Raw genomic sequence first — 23,006 nt, forward strand, 5'->3', positions numbered from 1 at the left:
GTTGTTCACCTTGCATGTATCTATGCAGTTATCATTATAGAACATGTAGGTTACATGTCATTTATCACCATTGATACAACATCACTAATCTCATTGGGATTTTTTTACTGAAAATATGACATAATTAACAGTAATAAATAAATAAATAAATAAATAAAATAAATAAATAAATGTCTTTACATGATGTCTCATCTCATTACACACACATATATGCACATGTGAATGTGTGTATGTACATTTGTGTGACAGCAGATGAGAGAGAGAGGGGAGGGGAGAGAGAGAGAGAGGGGGAGAGAGAGAGAGAGAGAGAGAGAGAATACTTGCTCCAGCAACTCCCAGTGTTCATCAGTCGTGGAGTACATTGAAAACATGACTCAGAAGAAACACACAGTCTTTGGGGTTTTTTTTTGTTGTTCTTTCTTTTCTTTTTCAACAAATACTGAAGAAAAAAAACCCACACTATTCCAGGGAAATTAATTATTTTCTTTGTTTTAATTTCCCTGCGATGTTAAAGATGTGTTACTATGGTTAATTAATTGATTAATCAATTCCCATTCTTCTGGCTCAGCACTCAGTGTCCTTGTAGGCGATGCAATGGGAGGGCTGGTGCGTGATCACCCGACTAGGGGTATCAGCCCGGTAGACAACATCAGAGTAATCTCCATATGCTGATGATGTGGTTGGTGTTGAAGCCTCAGAGCTGCTTAGTGCACTGGCAACAGCATGTGAGGGCAGAACTTGCGTTGGTGTCCCCGGTTTGTTTGTACCTGAAATGCCAAAGCCACTGGGGTCCTGGCGTGGTTTCCAAACTGGGGACCCACTGGTGGGCCTTGGTGAGGTTGGCCTAGAACCTGACTGCTCTCGTGCAGCAGCTCTTAGATGCCGGCTAGACATTCCATGAGGCGCTGTGCTATAAGGGTTAGCAATAGATGAAGCTGGTCGGGCTGGTACCTGGTCAGCTATTTTCTCATTCTTGTCTTCTCCTTGTGCCACCTCATTCAGGTTGCCTATTGTTTTGCTTCTTGTCCTAAACATGCTGTCGTACTCGCAGTTGTTGAAGTTTTCCTCAAAATCCACTGAATGTCTCTCGACCTCTGGAGCCTTTAATCCACCACGCATCTTACTGAGAGTGCGTGGATTAGCTCCCAGACACTCAAGCCGCTTACCACCAAATGGAATGTATTTGGTTTTGGCAGTCTGCCGTGCTGATGGCACGGCCATTTTTCGAACACTGTCTCTAATAGTCTGTCTGATAACTTTCATGAAATCCGTTTTAGCCTCAGATGTGCTAAAGAAAATTGAAAAAAAGAAATATAATGTTAATTAGTATAAAACAAAAAGAAAAAAGCATGTTTTAAAGGAAGAAACATAAACAACAATAACATTATCTGCAACAGTAAAATTTACAATGTCTTACAATCACTTGGAATATTTCTTTTTATAGTTTACTATGATCTTAGTGTGGTTAGCTAAGAGTAATATGATGTCTATTGATATGAAAATGTGAACATAAGATAAAATACTGGTAACATGTTATCTTTACTATATTGCTTAATTGAGCCAAGATAATAGACACAGAAATGCTATTAAAATTATCAATAATTATAACTTTTTAGTTACAAGAGGATAAATAATTTTTAGAGTTCACTATCAGATAAAGATTAAAAATAACATGGAAGAGTTTGTTTTCATGAAAGACAAGAGAGTAGCCATGCATGAAAAACATTTTATAGTGAAATGATTAAGGACACAAAAAACAAGATATGATGCAACATCTTCAGCAATAGTCACTGAGATGTAAATAACAGAATGGCTGGTCTCATTCACATTGCTTTTTTTTTCAGCAAATCAAATTGTGCAGGAATTTTGTCATTGCAGATAACTGAAAACATTACCGTTGTGAATTAATACACATGGTAAAGAAAACGAATAAACTCAGGAAACCAAGAAGTTTTAAGTCAATGAATCAAGCTAAGAAAGTAATAGAAAGCATCATAACAAAACAAAATGGATCTAGATTGAATAGAGAGCAAAATAGAATGCACACCATTTTATATAATGTCAGATACTATAGTAAATAGGCAGGTTCATATGTGAAAAAAAATTGTTGAGAACCACTGTCCTAGAAGTCAAGTTTAAATCATATTATTCAATGTTGTTCATAAGGGTTTTTGGGAAATAAAATTTGACAATTATGAGAGAAAATGGAGTAACTGATGTTGAGAGACAGCTGCATGAAATTTTCTTAGTAAAAGAAAACAACTCCATTTTGCATGAAACCTAAAATAGCATCAATATGATTACAAGCCTCACTAGCAGTCTCTCTTTAATAACACTGGTTCAAAAAGCGGTTACAAGTTTTCTATTAGAAACCACTTCATAAATGTAAAATATTGTAGGAACCCAGAGATTGTCAACATTAATTACTCCATTTTTTGTCATTACTGTCAAATTTTTTTCCCTAAAAACCTTATATACAACAATAAATATTGGGATTTAAACTTAACATCTAGGGCGGTGGTTCTCAACAATTTTTTTATGTATGGACCCATCTGATTACTATTTTATGCTGATGGATCCCATAGCCATTCAATGTTTAAAAACTAGTTTTATAGAAACTTCTTTCAAAATTCCTATTTTGCTTTCCACAAGTTCACTTGTTTAGGTTAAATTATGTAAAACATTAGAGAAAGAAATTTGTTTCTTTCAATAAATACACCTAAAGCAAAATGTTTTCATGGAACCTTAACATACTATTGTGGATCCTCAATTTACTATTTTGCTAGTAGGAACCCCAACAAAACCTATTATGGATCCCCAGGGGTCATATGGTTGAGAATCTAGTGTAAAAGAAAATGCAAATGTTTGATAGTGATGTATCAGATCAGAGTGGTTTATGAAAAAAGGACAGTTCTTGCTATTTATTTGTAGCAGTTCTTATATGTGGCATACATTTCTAGCAGGGTTGGTAGTATATACATCATTTAATGCAAATGACTGCTATAATATACTCAGATCTGTTATCTCACACAGTTTAGTGCATATAATCAGGTTTACATCACTGATACCATCATTGAGATTAACTTACCAGTTGCAAAATTGGTACAGCCTCTCTGGCCGGCCTTCTACCTCAGACTTGGAATGGATTAGCTGCCACCAATAGTGCCTCTCACAATCTGCCCGTGAGCCGCTCACAACTTGCACCTCATGTACAGGGATTAGGGTGCGGAAACGGGGTATGGCATCATAGCCCTCAGACATTGGAGCATTCCGGCTGTTACTACTCTGTTAAAATAAAATAGGAATTAGTCATTGTTATACATGACTTCTAAAAATGTCAATTATCTTTTTATTATAATTGTAAGTGTACTATTTACCTTCTTCAATTTTCTCTTTACCCTCTCACGGCACAGAAAGACAATTCCAGTTTTAAAAACGAACACAACATTCTCCAGGTCTGTCCCTTTCTTGATCTTCCCAAGGAAATCTATAGCATTGCACCATTGTACAGTCCCATACATTTGCAGTTCTCCAACACTCAAGTCTACCGGCTGAAAGTAGAACAACTTATATGAAAATTTCATCTCCAAATTTATACTTTAGTGAAAAAGAGAATAATGCTAAAGCATTAAATTCATATAGAAGTGTGTATGCAGCTAGAAAAATAAAGAAGTACTTGTAATATTTATAGTAAAACATAACACACTAAATAAATCTTTGTATCTTTATAAAGAATTTTCTTACACACGTCTTGTGCTCATCATTCAGCTGTAGGTTTTAGTAGCTTGTATCTAAATTCTAGTGATACTAGAGACTCATATAGTTATTTAATGAAGTAAGACTAGAGTGATTTCCCCCAGTCCTATGCAGGTCCCCAGGAAAGCTATCAAACTTTTATGAATTTTAAGATTGTTATCGTTGCTTACAGTGGTGCATGACTTTTAAAGAGTTGAGCTCAGTCACAAAGTTTTGGACATGGGCAAAATACAGTGGAAGTGACAGAAGACAAACTATCAACCTCAATATCTACTATCTTTATAAAATGTGTCTATGTGCATAAGTGTATCTAATGGCCAAAAGAGTTAGGAAGTTTGCTTTGTAATCATAAGGTGTTGGTTTCGCACCCACTGTATGGTATCTTGAGCGAGCGTCTTTCAACATAGCCTCAGGTCAACCCAAGCCTTGTGAGTGAGATTGGGCAGGTGGGAACCTTATGGAAGCCTGTTGGATGAACTTCATCTGTAATTCAAAGGACCATCCTTGTCACACACTATGTCAGGCTGATTCTGTCTGAGAATTATATTAAGTATACAAGTTTCTGAGGAATACTCAGCTGTTTACATACTAATGCAATGAATATGAAGTTTATCTGTCAAAACCAACAGAAATACATTTGCTATGTTGAGTAGTGCTTCAAAAATACAGAAATTATAAATAACATATGGTGATAATTTAAATTAGTATGTTTCTGGAACATTAACACAGCACTAAAAGTGATTCCATTTTTGGTTATAACAACAATTCTAGTGTCTTTCCATTCTGTATTGAAATCAATTTACATGTTACCTTAAATAATACATATGAAAACATGTACAAAACATCTAGGTAAACATTTATGCATAAACAAAAAAATTTGATAAATGCTTAGTTTGCAACTGATAATTCCCAATCTAAAATCATTTACTATTCTTTTATTCTTTTATTTGTTTCAGTCATTTGACTGGGGCCATGCTGGAGCACCACCTTTAGTTGAGCAAATCAACCACAGGACTTATTCTTTGTAAGCCTAGTACTTATTCTATCAATTTCTTTTCTTGAACCGCTAAGTATGTAAACACACCAGCATCAGTTGTCAAGCAATGTTGGGGGGGGGGGGACAAACACCGACACACAAATGCACATACATACATATACATATATATATATATATATATATATATATATATATATATATATATATATATATATACGGTGAGCTTCTTTCAGTTTCCATCTACCAAATCCACCCACAAGGCTTTGAGCAGCCTGAGGCTATAGTAGAAGACACTTGCTCAGGGTGCCACACAGTGGGACTGAACCCGGAACCATGTGGTTGGTAAGCAAGCTACTTACCACATGGTCACTCCTGTACCTATGTCTTTTCTCAAAATATTTCTAATTCAGTTTAAACTCCATGAAACCAAAAAAACATGTTTATAACTACAGCTCTGGTGTTTTTGCATTTCTACAATAAAAACTATTGTACAAAATGAAGACAATATCTTATTGTTATATTGTTGACATTTAGTACCAATTAGCCCTGATGGAGCAGACCTATGATTAAATTAGTTAAAAAATAGTTTATCTCAGGTTACATTACTTAACATATCCTTTTTTAAACTAAAGATGGTAAAATGTAATTTGAGAGATCTGGCTGTTATTTCTAGTAGATACAGAAACCATGTAAAGTCTCTCTCATTTGTGCATATTGTTTAGTAGTTAGCCAAGGAAGGTATTATGACAAAGTTACCACAAAGATTGTCACTTTCAACTGAACTTCTCTAATGTTGAATAGCAATTATAACAATAAGTTTATAGATTTACAACTTACTTTATTGTGTGGATGATGTTCTTTGTACATACGAGATAGTTCATCGAAAGAGTAACCATACTCCTCATAAATTTTCTGCATCTCATTGATATGTTCTGCTACAGCTTCCATTCCACGAAGGGCCTCTGCAAGAAAATAAAAATATATGAAGCTATTTTTCTAATCTTCCTCTTCTTTCTTCCTGATATTTTAATCTTAGTTTTTGACATAAGGCATTTTGAAAACCAAAATATTTAATGCAAACAATAAGGAAAAAATGATGAGGTGATAACATCATTTTAGTTTTGCAATAAACTGTGAAAAGGAGATCTTTAAGAGTGAATACCTGAGAGATGGTAATGTTCGTCTGTCTCTGGATCAGTCAGTTGGCACAGCTGTTGTAATAGAAGTGGATATTTCAAAATTCGCTGGATCGGTTTAATTAAAAATGACTCTAAAGTGCAAGAGTGTTGTTGCTTGGGGTTTCTTGCCAATAGAAATTCCTTCAAGGCTGCATTAGCGTCTAAAATGAAATGTTTATAATGTCAGAATGCAGCACAATGTATTGAACTTTTTCTTTTATATGAAAGTGAGAAACAAGAAACATTAGAGTAACTAATCAAGAATAGATATTAAATTTGTAAATGGATGCAAACTTGTAAGGCATCATCAGTAAGTTAGTTCACCAACCTGGCCATGATATAGTGGTAAAACACTCTCTCTGATGACAAATAATCTTTTTTTTGTTTTTTGCCCTAGATTTGTCTTAAAGGAGCAAACTTATGACCAATGGTATTGTAACCATGGCTATTCTGACAATTTTTTCCTGTGCTAAAAAAACTATGTTCTGCAATATATCATTCTTTCTTTATGATAGCAGAATGCAATTTGAGAGAGAGAGATTTGGCTATAAGTTAAGAGACTATATAGCAGTTCCCTTGTTGGCTCAACAAATATCAATAATTTATACTGGTAAAGTGACCAGACATAAACAGGCAGAGATTTTATTTCTAAATTAAAATATCAATATTTCGATATCAAGATGGGAATAATGATGGAGGCTGGGTTATTTCATATATATATATATATATATATATATATATATATATATATATATATATATATATATATATATATATAAATTATCTGGGAGTTTTGCCAATTTTGTACCTGCTGCTCTCCTTCTGCAGCTCTTTTTTGTCTATTCAATACTTTCCTATCTTTCACTATCACCTCCTTGCCTATTCACCGCACCATGCTACTCATATCATCAGGGAAAACATTAGCTCTAATCATACTCACTCCCTAACTACCACTATCCATATCATTAAAACCATCCTCTGTTTCTTCCAAATTAATGAGTAACAAGAGACTGTATTGGATCTAGTGGTATCTGAAAAAAATCCCTCTAATTCATCTTCCAGTACTACCAGCCATCACTCCCTCAGATGTCCCACACTTTCCTACTATTACCTTTTTGACTATTCATTACTCATGCTTTTTCTGGTAGCATTACATTTCTATAGTGCCAGCCAACATTCTTTCTCTCCCAACTGATTCATTACTGACATCTGTCACACTCTCTTACCAACAAACATGTAGTTACCAGCAGAGTCTTCCTCTCTTTCTCTCTCAATACCTTCTGCTGTTACCAACTCTCAATACTATTACTGTCTTTCTCCTTCCATACTGTGGAAGGGGAGAGACAATAATGGTATAATGACTCTGGATCACTTTGTATTGTACATCATATTTTTGCTTCTTTCCACCTCTCACCCTAGTTCTTCTTTTATACTCATACTCTCTTCCAACTACTCTGTTGGTCACATAGAAGAATCTCATTTGTGCTGGTACCATAATAAAGTACACTCAGTACTTTCTGTAAAATGTCTGAGCAGTTACAAAGCTGAAAGTACTCTTTAGTCTTGACCAGTGGAGAACATGACAGCCTCCTAGGATTAAATGTTCCCAGTGTACTCTGTAAATGATTGGTTCTATGAAGAACATTCAGCTTCAGAAACCATGCCAAACAAAATATATAAGCCAGACATGCTTCTCTGAGCCATCTAGAAGGACAGTAACTTTGCATATACATTGATTCAGACTATGATAAGTCAACCAACTCATGCCAGCATGAAAAGTAGATATTAAACGATGATGATAATGACCATGCATATAATTCTCTTCTTCATCTTTATCATCTTCACTTCATCACTTTTCAATGCTGGCATAGTTTGATCAGGTCATTGTGGTCCAAGTCAGTTCTGTTCTAGATTTTCTGCTCACCTAGATGAATCAAGCACACTGCTTTTATATTGATTGATCTTTCTAATGCTAACAATTTTACAATGTGTACTGGAAGCACTTTGTCATGACATCGTATGGAAAGGTTGTGTTCTTAGTAACACTAAAGAGTACTCTCTACAAAATATTGTTTCTGTTTGATCAAGGCAACATGATCAAGAGGTGAATAGAAGAGTGATAAAGGAGAGAAAACCAGGGCTTGAAAGTGATAGAGGGGAGGGAAAGAAGAGGGATACGATCTGATATGAAGAAGGCCAATTGAAGAAAGAGAGAGAGAAGGGGGGAGGGAGGGAGAGAGAGAGTAATAAAAATTAAAAGGATTCAGTGTTAGGAGACAACAAAAGTGATGGATATTAACAATGAGTGATAGAGAAAAGAGTAATGTTATAGAGAGACTGAAAGATGAGTAATAGTAATGATAAATGATGGTAAGACAAAGAAGAAAGTGAGTTAAAGGGTGGTGGCTTGTAATAAAGGTGATAGTAGGAGAGGTTGAATTTGGACAAATCCAATGGTATTGTGAGACTAATGAATGTTACAGAACACATATATGTATAGTGTGCTTTAAGTAGATTTAAAGCAGTACATGTATATCATATATAATTATATAAACGTGTGTTATGAGTATATGGTAAAGCATATACATATGTTGAAGTGGAGTAATCTTTCAAATTATCTCACAATATCCATCACTTACCTGGGTTGAGGATCTTTTGCGACCTTGAATGACTAGCACAGAAGGAACTGTACACCTTGAAATGGTTGGCATAATACAGAAAAGAGCCACCCAGAGAAAACAGAACACGCTGTAATAGAAAACAAAAGCAACATATTTGAAAAAATCTTTGTTCTTTCTAATTATTCAGGCCTTTGGTTGGCTATGTTTTATATACATGAGATGACAAACAACCTACACAATACAGATGTATACATGAATTACATACATATATGTTTTTTGTGAAGTAATATTTGTGTGTAATTACTTATTTAGATTGTGCAAGTGTGATTTTGTGTAAAAAGAGGTGCATAAATATTGTTCCTGTTAATAGCACAGATAATATTTTAATGACTCATCGAAAAAATGTATATTCAATGAAGATAACAACTGGTGACAGGGATAATGACAGAGAAAATCAAATGAAGATGTTCACTCAGCAGAGACACTTTGACATCAAGGCAGATACATTCAATGGGTTACACTTTTAAGTTTTGTAGTTTATTAAGTAACTTACTATGTGTACCATACTTTTAGAAAAGACATGTGGGTCCTAGTGTTGTAAGAAGCAACTAAAATGGTTGGCAACAGGAAAGATTTCCAGTCATTAAATACTATCTCATAAAACTTATTCAAACCATTCAAGTATGGTGACTAAAATGATGATAAAAATTATGATGATGATGATGATAAATCTATCAATTGACTAACATGCAAAAGAAATGAGAATTGAAATTTCTTCTCTTTGAAGGCATAGCATAAGTAATGGGTAGTAAAGACTTATCTCTTCTATAGCTTTTAAAAGTTAGCTAAAGTGTAAACAATCCTAAGATTTTTTAATATAGTCACTGTAACAGAGAGATAATAGATCATGATTAATGAAAACTTTGACATCAGTTCCTTTCTGCTAATCAAATAGCTTTTGTTGCATTGCCTTCATTTTTCCAGTGACACAATTGACTAACTGCAAATTGACAACCTTTCAAAAATTATCCTATGATGTGAAAAAATATCAAAGGCAAGTTACAAATTCTTAGAGCCAAGGACAGAAATGTCTGATGTTTCAAATAGAAGTTAATTAATCAAGAGGATGTTCTTTTACTAACTATATTCCTCTTTTCAGTATGTTGTTTTGAAACTACGAGAATAACAGTTAGCAAAACAACAAGAGAAAGAAGGACTGAGCCATGAAATATCTGAATATCTGATAGCTATGAGAGAGACATGTTTAAAATTTCCTCTTTGATACTGTCCTTTATAAATACAAACTATTTCAGCAATATTGAATATCAATAGACAATATTTTTCTGAACAACTTTTACTTTAGTTGTCTGAGGTAATTAGTCTGTTGGTAAGCCAGTACATTCTGGTCAATAAATAAGGTTGGACTTTCCTCCACCATAAAATTTAACAAGCCACTTTAGTACTTAAGTACATTTTTGAATAGTTGATCAAATTGTTCCTGTCCAAATATTTGGCTGACCTTGAATGACTAGCACAGAAGGAACTGTACACCTTGAAATGGTTGGCATAATACAGAAAAGAGCCACCCAGAGAAAACAGAACACGCTGTAATAGAAAACAAAAGCAACATATTTGAAAAAATCTTTGTTCTTTCTAATTATTCAGGCCTTTGGTTGGCTATGTTTTATATACATGAGATGACAAACAACCTACACAATACAGATGTATACATGAATTACATACATATATGTTTTTTGTGAAGTAATATTTGTGTGTAATTACTTATTTAGATTGTGCAAGTGTGATTTTGTGTAAAAAGAGGTGCATAAATATTGTTCCTGTTAATAGCACAGATAATATTTTAATGACTCATCGAAAAAATGTATATTCAATGAAGATAACAACTGGTGACAGGGATAATGACAGAGAAAATCAAATGAAGATGTTCACTCAGCAGAGACACTTTGACATCAAGGCAGATACATTCAATGGGTTACACTTTTAAGTTTTGTAGTTTATTAAGTAACTTACTATGTGTACCATACTTTTAGAAAAGACATGTGGGTCCTAGTGTTGTAAGAAGCAACTAAAATGGTTGGCAACAGGAAAGATTTCCAGTCATTAAATACTATCTCATAAAACTTATTCAAACCATTCAAGTATGGTGACTAAAATGATGATAAAAATTATGATGATGATGATGATAAATCTATCAATTGACTAACATGCAAAAGAAATGAGAATTGAAATTTCTTCTCTTTGAAGGCATAGCATAAGTAATGGGTAGTAAAGACTTATCTCTTCTATAGCTTTTAAAAGTTAGCTAAAGTGTAAACAATCCTAAGATTTTTTAATATAGTCACTGTAACAGAGAGATAATAGATCATGATTAATGAAAACTTTGACATCAGTTCCTTTCTGCTAATCAAATAGCTTTTGTTGCATTGCCTTCATTTTTCCAGTGACACAATTGACTAACTGCAAATTGACAACCTTTCAAAAATTATCCTATGATGGCATAAAGACCTACTCAATATCTCTCTTCAGTTTTCCTAGAATGACACCTAAGCATTAACCCTTTCGTTACTAAGCCGGCCGAAAAATTTTTTGGTTCATAAGACTAACCCGGCCGTAGCCGGCCGAGCGTACCCATTGTTATTTAAATGTATATTTGAACCCAAATCTCGTTAGTACATTCGTTAAAACACCTGATTTTACTTTGCAAACAGTTAAGTTATTGTCTCCGACATTGTTTCGCGTGATATTTGAACTCAGTGAATTTTGGAAGATTTTTTTCCACATTTTTTGCGGCGTTAATTTTTTTCAACTTTGAAGATGGAGAGGAGTTACATGCTATCAAGCAGTGATTCCGAATTTGAAGGTTTTTCAACAGAAGATATGGAGACATCGAAGAAAAGAATGAATGAGCTACAAAAGCACGGGATGAACGATAATAAATCGGATATTTCTGTATCCGAAACTGAAATCAGCGATTCTGAAAGCAACGACGGCGATAGCGATGATGATATTACACCAGAATGGAGTAAAAACTTAAAAAAACGTTTTTATTAACAATTTTTCTGAGGAAACAGCATCTACTCATAGTCTTTCTCAGGAAGCGAAACCTTTAGACTTCTTTTTCATGCTTGTTTGAAATGATTACTGCGGAAACAAACCGTTACGCACAATGTAAACAAACCAGAAAAAAAAGATAGCTTGCGGTTTCCTGCAACTGTAGATGAAATACGGGCATTTTTTGCCATAAATATTATTATGGGTATTTGATAGTTACCCAGAATAACAAATTACTGGAGCGATCAGGAACTTTTTGGCGATGAATATATTTCCAGTATTATGAACGAGTACGATTTGTGAAGCTGAACCAATATTTACATGTGAGCGACACTAGCAGTACCCCCCCCCCCCTCCCAGTACGTGGAGAACTTTGAGACAAAAATTATGCAATAGAATTGATTAAGAACCCTTTCTTTAATTATGTTCCAAATATCACATTAATATGTTGATAAATAAAAAAGTTACAGGTGTTTAATGAGACAAGTCTAAATTCATGATTATTTTAGAATTTAATTGAAACTCATGAGGGGTGTATTTTGGTCAGAAATATAGTAACGAAAGGGTTAATCAATAAATTAAAAGCATTTTAAATGGTTTTAATTTTTTTTTTGAAATATGTTTTCAACATTTTAGTGAAATTTAATGAACTTAAATTTAAGAGTGTGTCATAGACACACTACAAAACACATATAAGCCTTATCAGATTGTAAAAAAAAAATGTAATAAGTTACAATGTTCAGGAAATTTAGAAATAAGTTAAACTTAACAATTGTTCTTTATATTTGCAATCTTGGATTATTTTACTTCAGTTTATTCCATATCATTTTCAATTTAAGAGACAATTTTCTACAGACAATGACATAAAAATTACTTAATAAAATTACTTATTTACAATGTATTTTTTTGAAATTATCTTAATATAGTTTCAAATTATATGCATTTTGAACAGAGTGTATCTCAAACATAAGTACTGTTGCACGAACTAATTCTACATACACACACACTGACAGACACGCATACATGTAGTGCATATATATACACACACAATTTTAATATATAGGGACATTTCAATGAAAATTTCATATTTGTCAGTATTACTAGCTAATTTAACATAAAACTTTTTAGAAGCTTATTTCTATGTTTCCAAAAAAGAATTGCAAGCATATTCTAGTTGCTACCAAGTTTGAAATATCATCAGATAGTATGCTTAGTCATGCATATATGTTTTTTTTATATAGCCTAAATTGGTACAATGGAGTTAAATGTATTTCTTTGCAATATTGAACAAATGTTTCTCACTATTGTAAATCTTATACAGAATTCAAAGCCTCCTCAAAGAGCAGCATTGCAATTATCATAAATGAGGGAAAATTTCCCTCTCAATTCAGAGTATTAGATATACAATTATATTAAGAATAGATAATGCATTTTATCAACTATTTCAATACAAGACAATAATGAGTATAATGATAATGATAAATGAATTAAATTTAGAAGATTCATCTTTCATCTTAAGTGTGGAAGAGAAAAATAGGTGAAAAACACTTTTTGGAAAAGTGAATTTTGATTTAAGAAAGGTTTGAGTGTAAAGTGAACTCTTGCGAAAGCATGTGACTTGTATAACCTAAATTATGAAGCCCAGTGAGTAAAATGGTGCTGTGTGCAAAAAGAAAGGCAGAATCATTATTGATGGCAATGAGGAGGTAGAAGAACATGAAAACAAAAAAAAAATAAAACTAAAAGAAAAAGACAAACCTAATTACTCTAAAGATATTTCTTATTTGTTGAGACAAAAATGTCCAGATATATATGTACTTAAAGTGTTGTGAAGATACACAGTGGTGTATACATTTGTGAACAGTGATTATCAGTTCATAAGTTCATAGAGCATTTAACGCCCACATTCCCAACTTTAACCTCACAGGCCTACCACTAGTTCCTAAAACCCATTTCCACCGGTGTTTATGAATATACATACTTAGATCTTTTCTTCCGGTTTTAGACATTTGTCTGGAAACAATGAGTTCTTTGTTGCTTTACAAAACTAGGGGTACTGTATTGCAGAATTTAAGTCCTAAGTTCTTACATTTGAGTTCCTCTGTTAAATAGTTTTTAACCTTACTTGTTAACTCAATAGACAACTTCCCTCCAACTTTCTTAAGATGGGAAATGCTGATAAAAACACTTAGTTCCTTTAAAAATGCTATTCTGCTGAAGAGATTATATGTTATTGTCTGTAAGTGCATATTTGTATAATGGATTTTGGATAGTTGATTTTAGAGCTAAATAAGTATTTGCATATAAATGCATATAGTCACAAGAATATGCAATGCCACATTCAAGAAATTAAACAATCTAATAGAAGAACATGATTTTACAAAAGTATTGGAAAATCGTTGTTCCAACCTTGCCAGTACTACATTCTATTTAATATTTCATAAGTACACTGAATATCAACTGTGTATTTAATGAGTCAATATTATTAAATTTATCTTCACAAATTTGAAGCAAGGTATCTTTGTTGTTTTCTTTGTGAAAAGGTAAGAGAAAACATTAAAATAGAGACTGTAGAAATACTAACAATCAAAATTCTCTGTATTTTATTGTCTTTTATTTGCAACACAATAAAAAATATTTTGTAAAATTTTGCAAAACTAAGATGGTGAGCTGGCAGAATCATTTGTTATGCTGGGCAAAATGATTGGCAGTATTTCATCTGCATTTACATTCTGAGCTCAAATTCTGCAGAGGTCAGCTTTCCCTTTCATCCTTTCAAGGTTGATTAAATAGGTACCAGTTCAGCACTGAGGCTGATGTAATTGGCTTACTCCTACCCTGAAATGACTGGCCTTGTGCCAAAATTTGAAACCAATTTTACACAAAAACTAACATTAGCTTTTATATAAAGGATAAAATAACATATGTTTAGAAATTATTCTCACAATGAAAGGCTAGATATTTGGTTACTGATTTGTTTAGCATATCCATATTTAGTACAATGATGATATGTTCTTTTCTTTTTTTTTCATTGAATTAAATATGGATGCGATTTAGGCTTGCTTCTCAACCATGTGATCTTAGGTTCAGTCCCACTACATGGCACCTTGAGCAAGTGTCTTCTACTACAGCTTCATGCTGACCAAAGCCTTGAAAGCTGATTTGGTAATCAGAAACTGAAAGAAGCCTGTCATATATATGTGCATGTGTGTGTTTGCCTGTACCTATGACTAGACACTATGTGACGGTTGTAAATGAGCACCATTGTCATACTAATGGGATTGTTCATTCCAGTCTTCTATGAAAACCATGTCTAGCCTTGGGAAAATATTACTTATTTAGAAACTGGTGATGAGTGGTGACAGGAAGGTCATCCAGCTGTAGAAAAATCTGTTTCAATAAATTTTGTCTAAACCATGCAAACATGGAAAAGTGAATTTTAAATGGTGATAAAAGAATGAATGAACGAGATAGTTATCTTGTATCATTTCATATTTCTTATTTCTGATGATGATTGAAATTTTTTATGGTGATGTGTTTATATATATATATATATATATATATATATATATATATATATATATATATATGTATGTATGTATGTATTCATCCAACCTCTTATTTTGGTATATTGTCAGAACAATGGTTGTGTAATCCAAGGGTTAAGATTTTCATGAGATAAAAGTTAAACAGTTCATCTGATTTTTAACAAAAGGGCAACTAAATGAGTTTGAAAGGATATCTATAATTCATTAAGCACATACTACATCCCCTGGCTTTCTGACTCTCTAACTCACTCTGCTTTGTTTTCCAACTGAGGAATCCGTATATCTTCTCTACAAGACATTTATATTAGCCCCTTCTATACCTTAAATCTCTCAATTGGCACAAAGCCATACACCCTCAATTCTACTACTTCCCTCCTAGTTGAGAGATTTTTGTCCTGCAAGTTACTTGGCAACTCTGTCAGTACTGGTGCCACATAAGAAGCACTGGTTAAGCGGTTGGCATTAGGAAGGGTATCCAGCTGTAGAAACCATGCCAAAATAAGCAATGAAACCTGGTATGGCTTCTAGCTTTGCCAGCTCCTCTCAAACCTTCCAACACATGCCAACACGGAAAACAAATATTAAATGAGGATGATGATGTAACCTAATGAAAAAAGAATTAATGATACTTTGAAACAGATTATAAAACTCAAATACTGAAGACAGAATTATTTCAGTATAGTAAGGATAGACTATAACACTGTATTCATAATAATATTGTTATAGACACCCAGTTGACCATTAAAAGTTGCTTCTAATTTACAAATAGTTTCTTTGTTAAATATATCAATTATGATTAAATGCTGAACCAGAGTCTAGCTGCTAAACTGAAGTTTATCTATTAAATATCTGAACTTCTAAAAATCGTATTTATCTAATTTCTTTTCAAATTCATAAACAGTTATTGCAAAAAGAGAATATGACTAATCTTTAACACTCAAAGAATCTTTTGGCTGTCAATAATGCTTAAGCACTATTATTACAGACATTAAGTTTAAATTGACTTTCTAACATTATACTAATGATTTATACTTACAGACATATGTTAGTTTTTACATATAGTTTAGAATTAAGATAAGTTTGCTGACTTAAGCTTGGGGTCACATGTTTTGGATATTGATTCTATCAAGATTAATTTAACTTTGTACGTTTCCTGATCTCTAGAATACTTAAATTATATGAAGGATTTTCACTGTTTGTATATGTGTGTGTAAGTGTTTATATTTAGAATCCATTGAGCTGACCTTATGGTTCAACATCAAAATAATTCTCTTTTTCATAACACATGAATGATTTTTGGAGAGTAGCACATATCTAAATATGAAAGGAAGTCATATTTTATTCATATTGCGCTTTCAATAAGGTGATGTAGATTTGGAGAGAAGAGGATACATGATGATTTAGTTTGTTTTTATCTGTCTGAATTTTATCATCATAACTGAGATAAGCAAACCAAACTTTATTTTGAAGAATATTTTGCTGACTTTGATGGTTTCATATCTGGTCCCTTAATAAAACATACTACCCTGAAACTTAATTTTTTAATGAAATCTGTAGTGGTTACCTGTAGCTGAATATGTACCTAACTATTATATGAAGGTAAGAGTTATTGGAAACCTCTTTAGAAAATGATTTCAGCTATAAAAATTCAGCAAATGACACTACTCAAGATTGAAAATCAGAATTAAATCATGAATAATGATAGTGATAATTATGATGATATGATGGGTGAAGTGGGACATTGTGGAAACAATGCATTTCTTTAAGTGGTAGTGAATTAAATGAGTACATTCTAACTAAAATTATTGACTTGAATACATTCTACATAAAATCCAAATAAAGGACTTCTAAGATTTTAACTGTAAGATACTCAAGAACCAATATAGTGGGTCGAAAAACTTTGACCAACTGAGATTAAAACTCCTTTTCTAATTATTATTTTGTTAGTAGATTAGATTTATGCTTATACTAAGAACTGCTTGATAGTTTCTAATTGTTAGTTTGTTAGTAGATTAGATTTTTTATACAGATTTTGTAGATTGAGTTTTGGTGCTCAATTTTCTGAAAAATTTTAATGGAAATTATGTATAGCCTTTTCACAGTCTTCTTAATTTCTAAATACTGCATTAGACAATGTAATGACACATCTTAATAATCCTATAAAGAATATGCATAATATTAAATGAAATGATGAAAGAAAAAATAACCTATGTATCTTATTAATATTTTTAATAACTTAATAGTTGTGTAGTAGCATCTACATTTTAGTTAATGTCAAGCTTTGCAGATAAATTTTGCCATGTCAATATAAATTAACTAAAAGACAACAATTTAAGAAAAGTTTAATTTTTATGGGGTAATAAAGCTGAAATTTACTAAATGTAAATTCTATCAGACTTTCATGCTTGTCAAATTACTATCTACATTTGTTAGAAATTTAGTAGTTTGATACTATAATATATTAGCATATAGCAAACATCTCCAACAGAAATCAGTTATCCATAATGACATTTTTCAATGTTAAAGTTATTTTTCTTATCAGTTTAATAGCTAATAATGTAAATTTATTATGGTTTCAAAAAAAAAAAAAAAAAAATACAAACCCTAATCACTATTACTGAAAATGCATATGATTTTTAATATTATACCACAGAGGAATATTGAATCTAATTCTTCTGATTAACACCTTGTTAATTCTATTTTATTGGCGATAAATCTTGGCAATAATTGTAATGAACATTAAATTGTATTTAAAATATTATATCTAAAATGTTATAACTATTCATATTGGCAGCTTTGAGATTACAGTTCTATAAAAGTTAATAAAAATGTGTATTCTTTAAGAGGTCAGTATAAAAGCAACCTTATCTTCTGATAATAATTTCAGTAACTTTTAAACAAGAAGTCATTAGATTAAGTATTGAATAAACAGGGCACCTACAAATAGTAAACATTTAGCATTAAATTGGCAAAAATTATAAATAAAAACTAACTTTAATGGCAAAATCTTAAAGTTATTCTTATTAGAAAAAAAAAAAAAACTAAATCAAAAATGCTTAGACACCACAATGATGAAATGAAAAAAAAAAAGAGACAACTATTCTATTACTTTTTAAAGTAAAAAAAAAAGACACACAAACATATTTCTAATGAATACAAAGCATTTTGAATGAAAGAAATCTATTTTATATATGAAGACAAGTACAGCCAGAGAAGTGAGAGGAGATAAAAGGTGGTATTTCTTTATAAGTACTTAATGTAGATGAAACTTCAAATAAGAAATGCTCTAATTGTTGATGTTATATGTTAAAAGTACACTAAACATGGCAGCCACAACAGTAGTCACAGCAGTAAAAACAATCTCAGCGCAGTACATTGCTAGAAAGACAGTTCTTAAAATGTAGCCGCAAACAAGCAGAGAAAAATAAACTGTCAACGATGGGTTTCACATGAGGTTAATAAGTGAGGTAAAGAATAAAATGATAAACAAAGAGTAAAATCCATGCGAATGTCACTGTTTTTATGCAACAGTTAATAATGTTAGTACATACCCTGAGTTCTTCATCCTAGTAGAACAAACACACAGCAGAAAGAAAATAATGAATGAACAATGTAAAACAGTTTTATCTTTTTGAAAATAAAAACAATTTGATCAATGAGGTAAAATTAAGAATGAGGGGAAATGCAGACAAAATCAACCCAGAATATAAATAAAAAGCAAATGAGCAAAAGTGAAAATGGTTTTATCTTTCATTTCATTAAGTCAACATGGGCAAAACTTAATATTAGCGAATTGTTCACTAAGAACTTTTCTATGTGATAGGTGAAATGCTCAAATTTCAAAAGATCTTTTCACTGAGAATCCAATCTCGTACAGAAATCATACGAGATATTTTAAAAACACAAATTTGCACAATAAACTAATTTTAACTATTTCACTCTAATTGCTATATATTTTGAAAGATATTTTATTATATATTTTGTATAGTTTTGAAAATATAATCTACTGTACTTTGCTATAAACCAAATGTTAATACTATTCTAAACTCTTCAAAATTGAGATGATGGTAATAATAAAGATGATAGTTTAATTAGTCCATAACATATACACAAATTCATAAAAATAGGGAACCTCATAAAAATGACTATCCCAGAATTAATTATTTATTTGGACAATTTATACCAATGGCAAATAGCTGTTCATTACAACAGTGGACAGCATGAAGTAGATGTAGCTGTGCCTCACTGATTTCACTGCTCAAACAAAGGCCAACATTTATTGTCATTCTGAGTATGCAGTGTAGTATATTTTACTGTAAATAATCTTGCTCTCTCCAGTTCTGTATGTGTGTGGTGAACTGTCAGCAATACTTGAATACCTCTGCAGATTTTTAGCTGTATACACACCTAGAAAGTATCAGTGGAGGTAATAATGAGAAAACACTTTGTTCTTAAACAATGAATAACTTTTACTCATTGTAGAATTATTCACAGCTAGTGAAAGAGAATCCTGCAACAGCCTATAAAGTTTTTTTATACATTTTATTTATAAAGCAACCAGTAAGCTGGAGGAGAGGGGAGAGGGCTTTCTTTTATATTACAATATTAAAATGAATGAAAACAAATATTTTTTCAAACAATATCATGCATCTATTTTTGTGAAGATTTTAAGGAATTGGTAAGAAATGGAAGAAAATAGTGAAATGAAATATTAAAGCAATTTTCATTTAAATACTAACCAATCATTTCCTACTTGACAGATTAGGGGAAAGACATCTTGTTATTATTTACAATAGTCTTTTGCAATGCAGCATTTTGAAAGATTCAAACTTTAATCGTATTATATATACATAGTAGTGTTGAAATAAATAGTTCCTTGCTCCCACAGTTTTGTACTGTGTCTTTGTAATAAGATATATAAGTATTGGTGTATAGGCAAAGTAGAAGTGATTCCTTATTTTACACAAGCAATTAATATGCAAATATGAAATCATACAGAGATCTCTCAGCATTTTTTAGGTAGTAGAAGCTATCATAAAAATACTTTTAGTCATCTCCATAACTAAAATAAGTTTTGGGGTAAAACAAATAGCAACAATTTAGTAGGCATAGCTGGAGTTCATGTAGATAAAATGTTTTAAGGTGGACAATTCCATATTGTCTCTAATTAAAATTACCTTTCTTTTTAAGACTGATAGTAAATGTTTAATTTCTTTAAAATATTTTTCAGTCAATGACGAATAATAAATAGTATGTTTTTGTACCCTTTTTTAAATACATCTTTTATATACAAAATAGATTAGTGATATAATACTCTGATAGGAAATAGTTAATGAATCTGTTTTCTTTTTCTATTAAGCATAAAGTTATGGTTGCATCCCTATTTTTGCTCAGAATAAAAGAAACACACTGGTCTGGATATACTAAAATTTTACCTTGAAAAAGCTATCAAATATGAGGAACAAAGAAAACGACAGGCTCATAAGATCTAATGCTAAAATTTAGAAAGAAAACATAAACCTACTTATGATAAAGTACAAAATACAGTATATTCATTATATTGTTGATACCAATGATCCTTAAAACCCAATGTATTTTATGAGTACTTTTTGAAGCATGATAACGTTTGTGTGAGCTATCAAATTTTAGAGGGTTAATTTGTCTAAACAACATCCCACTAAAAAAATTTAATTTCATAATATTGTGTAATTTTTAGTTAAGTTCAACAGTAAATGCCCATGTTGGCTATTGTATCTCACATATTACTAGCAGACTGATGAATTTGTTGAAAAATGTTGTTAGGCTGAAAGATAAATGGTAGCAAAAAGCAAATGGTGTACTGCAGAAACAATATTTCTGAAAGGTAAGTTTAATTAATTGCTGTTCTTTGTTGCAATAAACAATAATGTATTTTTGAAAACCAAACAAAAACATTACTGAAAATGACAACACATTTGGTTTTAGTTTTAAGGTTCACTTACCCGAAATTTCTTTGGGTCATCAAGGGTGAAGAAGTCACCCCCTAGCTCTATGGCTTCTTCTAAACTTTGCAGAAATTGTTCCTGAAATTGAACAATCTCCTGGATATTACCAAACAACTGCATTATCTCATCCGATGTCAAGAGTGTCTCTGCCTTCAGAGGATTTAAATACCGCTCAATCAACACATTGAGGTCCTGTACAGATATGATATAAGTGGTATACAATAAAATGAAAGGAAATAGTGTTTTTATAAGCAATGCTTTACAATTGGAATTAACTTTACATTTTTTTTTTACTATCATGCACATAACTAGTCATTAAAAAAAAACTCCACTTTAGACCAAAGTCACATGTAAGTGGTTGGTAAATAATTGATCAGCATTTATGATGATATCAGTTTTTCAGTTACAAGTCAAATAAATTTAACATGTCTTCTCAAATCATTTCCCACAAGAAACAATTTAATTGAAGTATAAATCAAAACTTTTTCTAAGATTTAATTTATGATGATACTTTGCAATTAAACTATTTGTTAGAAAAATTAAGGTGCATCTGTTGTATTTGTGACATTATCTCACTAACACAACTTTCTCTTTCTTGCTGGGTAACCATATACCTCCTCTATAGCAAGACACCTGTTTCTCTGCCATGCTCTAACCATTCATCATCTGACACCAGATCACCTCCTTCAATGCGCCCACTGTTATAACAAGACAGCTGTTTCTGTCTCTCCGTCCCAATCTAACCTTTCATCTTCTGGCACAAGTTCCATCCTCAAATGTCCCTGCCCCCTCTCAAAATTCTTTGTCTTGCAAGTTACTTGATGACTCTGTCAGGGCTGGTGCCATGTAAAAAACATCCAATCTACACTGTAAAGTGGTTGGCATTTAGAAAGGCATCCAGCTGTAAAAATGATGCCAGAACTAATCTTGCCTGTGATAGTGCCATGTAAAAAGCACTGAGTCTACTGTGCAGAGTGGTCAGTATTAGGAAGGGCATCCAGCCATAAAAATCTTGCCAAAACAGACGCAGTAGTCTGGGATAGTCATCTACCTGTCCAGCTCCTGTTAACTGTCCTACCAATGCATGCATGGAAGATGGGCATTAAATGATGATGATGATGAGATGAGTACTTTTTAGCTGTGGCTATTATGAAACCTGCTATTTCAAATTCAGCATTGTTGTAGCTGAACATGATTAATTCCAGTTCTGTTAACTGAGGTTTGCCAATTTAAATGCATTACACTTACTATTTTTACAAGTTATTCTGAAGACATAGTCAACTATTTATTTGTAATCAAGATAATAGCAATGATTGAATTAGAAGTTGCAATCAAAAGCCTGATGCAATTTTCTTAATGGATGAGAAGCACTTATATTTAGTTTGCTTTAATTGATTATAGATGAGGCATTCCAAGTTACAAATTCAAATATTTCAAAATCTATCAATATTACCTTCACATAGGCACGCTCTGTTTCCAGAAGTTCCATGATGACCTTCCTTAACTTCTGTGCTTCAGATAAGGGTCTGGAAGGAGCTTCTCCAAACTGGTAAGGTTCATTAGGAAGACGGCACATTGCAGTCACCTGCTCAGTATTCTGAACAAAATTTATAAAATTAGAACAACTGTATCGTGGTATAACCAATTTCACCAGAAATCATGAGAAATAAATGCTAAAAACTAACATACATATCAAATTCAACTATTCCAGAAACTTATCTTTCTTGGTGCATGTATTAAAAACAGACAATTTGTATGTTTTTTTGTATATACTGTAAAATGTATTTCCATTTTTTTCTTGGTACACCATGTAAGATCAGTTTCATTTTCAGTAAAATATTTTAAGTGAA

The 23,006-nt window shown here is 32.1% G+C and overlaps 1 protein-coding gene across 5 annotated transcripts in view; it reads right to left on the minus strand.

Annotated features, from left to right (window-relative positions):
• Window positions 1–269: 269 nt before the first annotated feature.
• LOC106871954 (protein still life, isoform SIF type 1) overlaps window positions 270–23,006 on the minus strand; it is a 903,947-nt gene continuing 881,210 nt past the window's right edge. For all 5 annotated transcript variants that reach the window (XM_089349425.1, XM_089349426.1, XM_089349429.1 and 2 more), the window contains 8 exons: window positions 22,610–22,753; window positions 21,154–21,348; window positions 8,571–8,679; window positions 5,916–6,092; window positions 5,591–5,715; window positions 3,378–3,551; window positions 3,089–3,285; window positions 270–1,288 (listed from right to left, as the gene is read on the minus strand). In XM_089349425.1, coding sequence (XP_089205551.1) covers window positions 565–1,288; window positions 3,089–3,285; window positions 3,378–3,551; window positions 5,591–5,715; window positions 5,916–6,092; window positions 8,571–8,679; window positions 21,154–21,348; window positions 22,610–22,753 — 1,845 coding nt within the window. In that variant the 3' untranslated portion in view covers window positions 270–564. The remainder of the gene's footprint in view (window positions 1,289–3,088; window positions 3,286–3,377; window positions 3,552–5,590; window positions 5,716–5,915; window positions 6,093–8,570; window positions 8,680–21,153; window positions 21,349–22,609; window positions 22,754–23,006) is intronic.

Source organism: Octopus bimaculoides, chromosome 3 (genome assembly GCF_046866305.1).
Source record: "Octopus bimaculoides isolate indiv1 chromosome 3, ASM4686630v1, whole genome shotgun sequence".
In the NCBI taxonomy this organism is placed as follows: domain Eukaryota; kingdom Metazoa; phylum Mollusca; class Cephalopoda; order Octopoda; family Octopodidae; genus Octopus; species Octopus bimaculoides.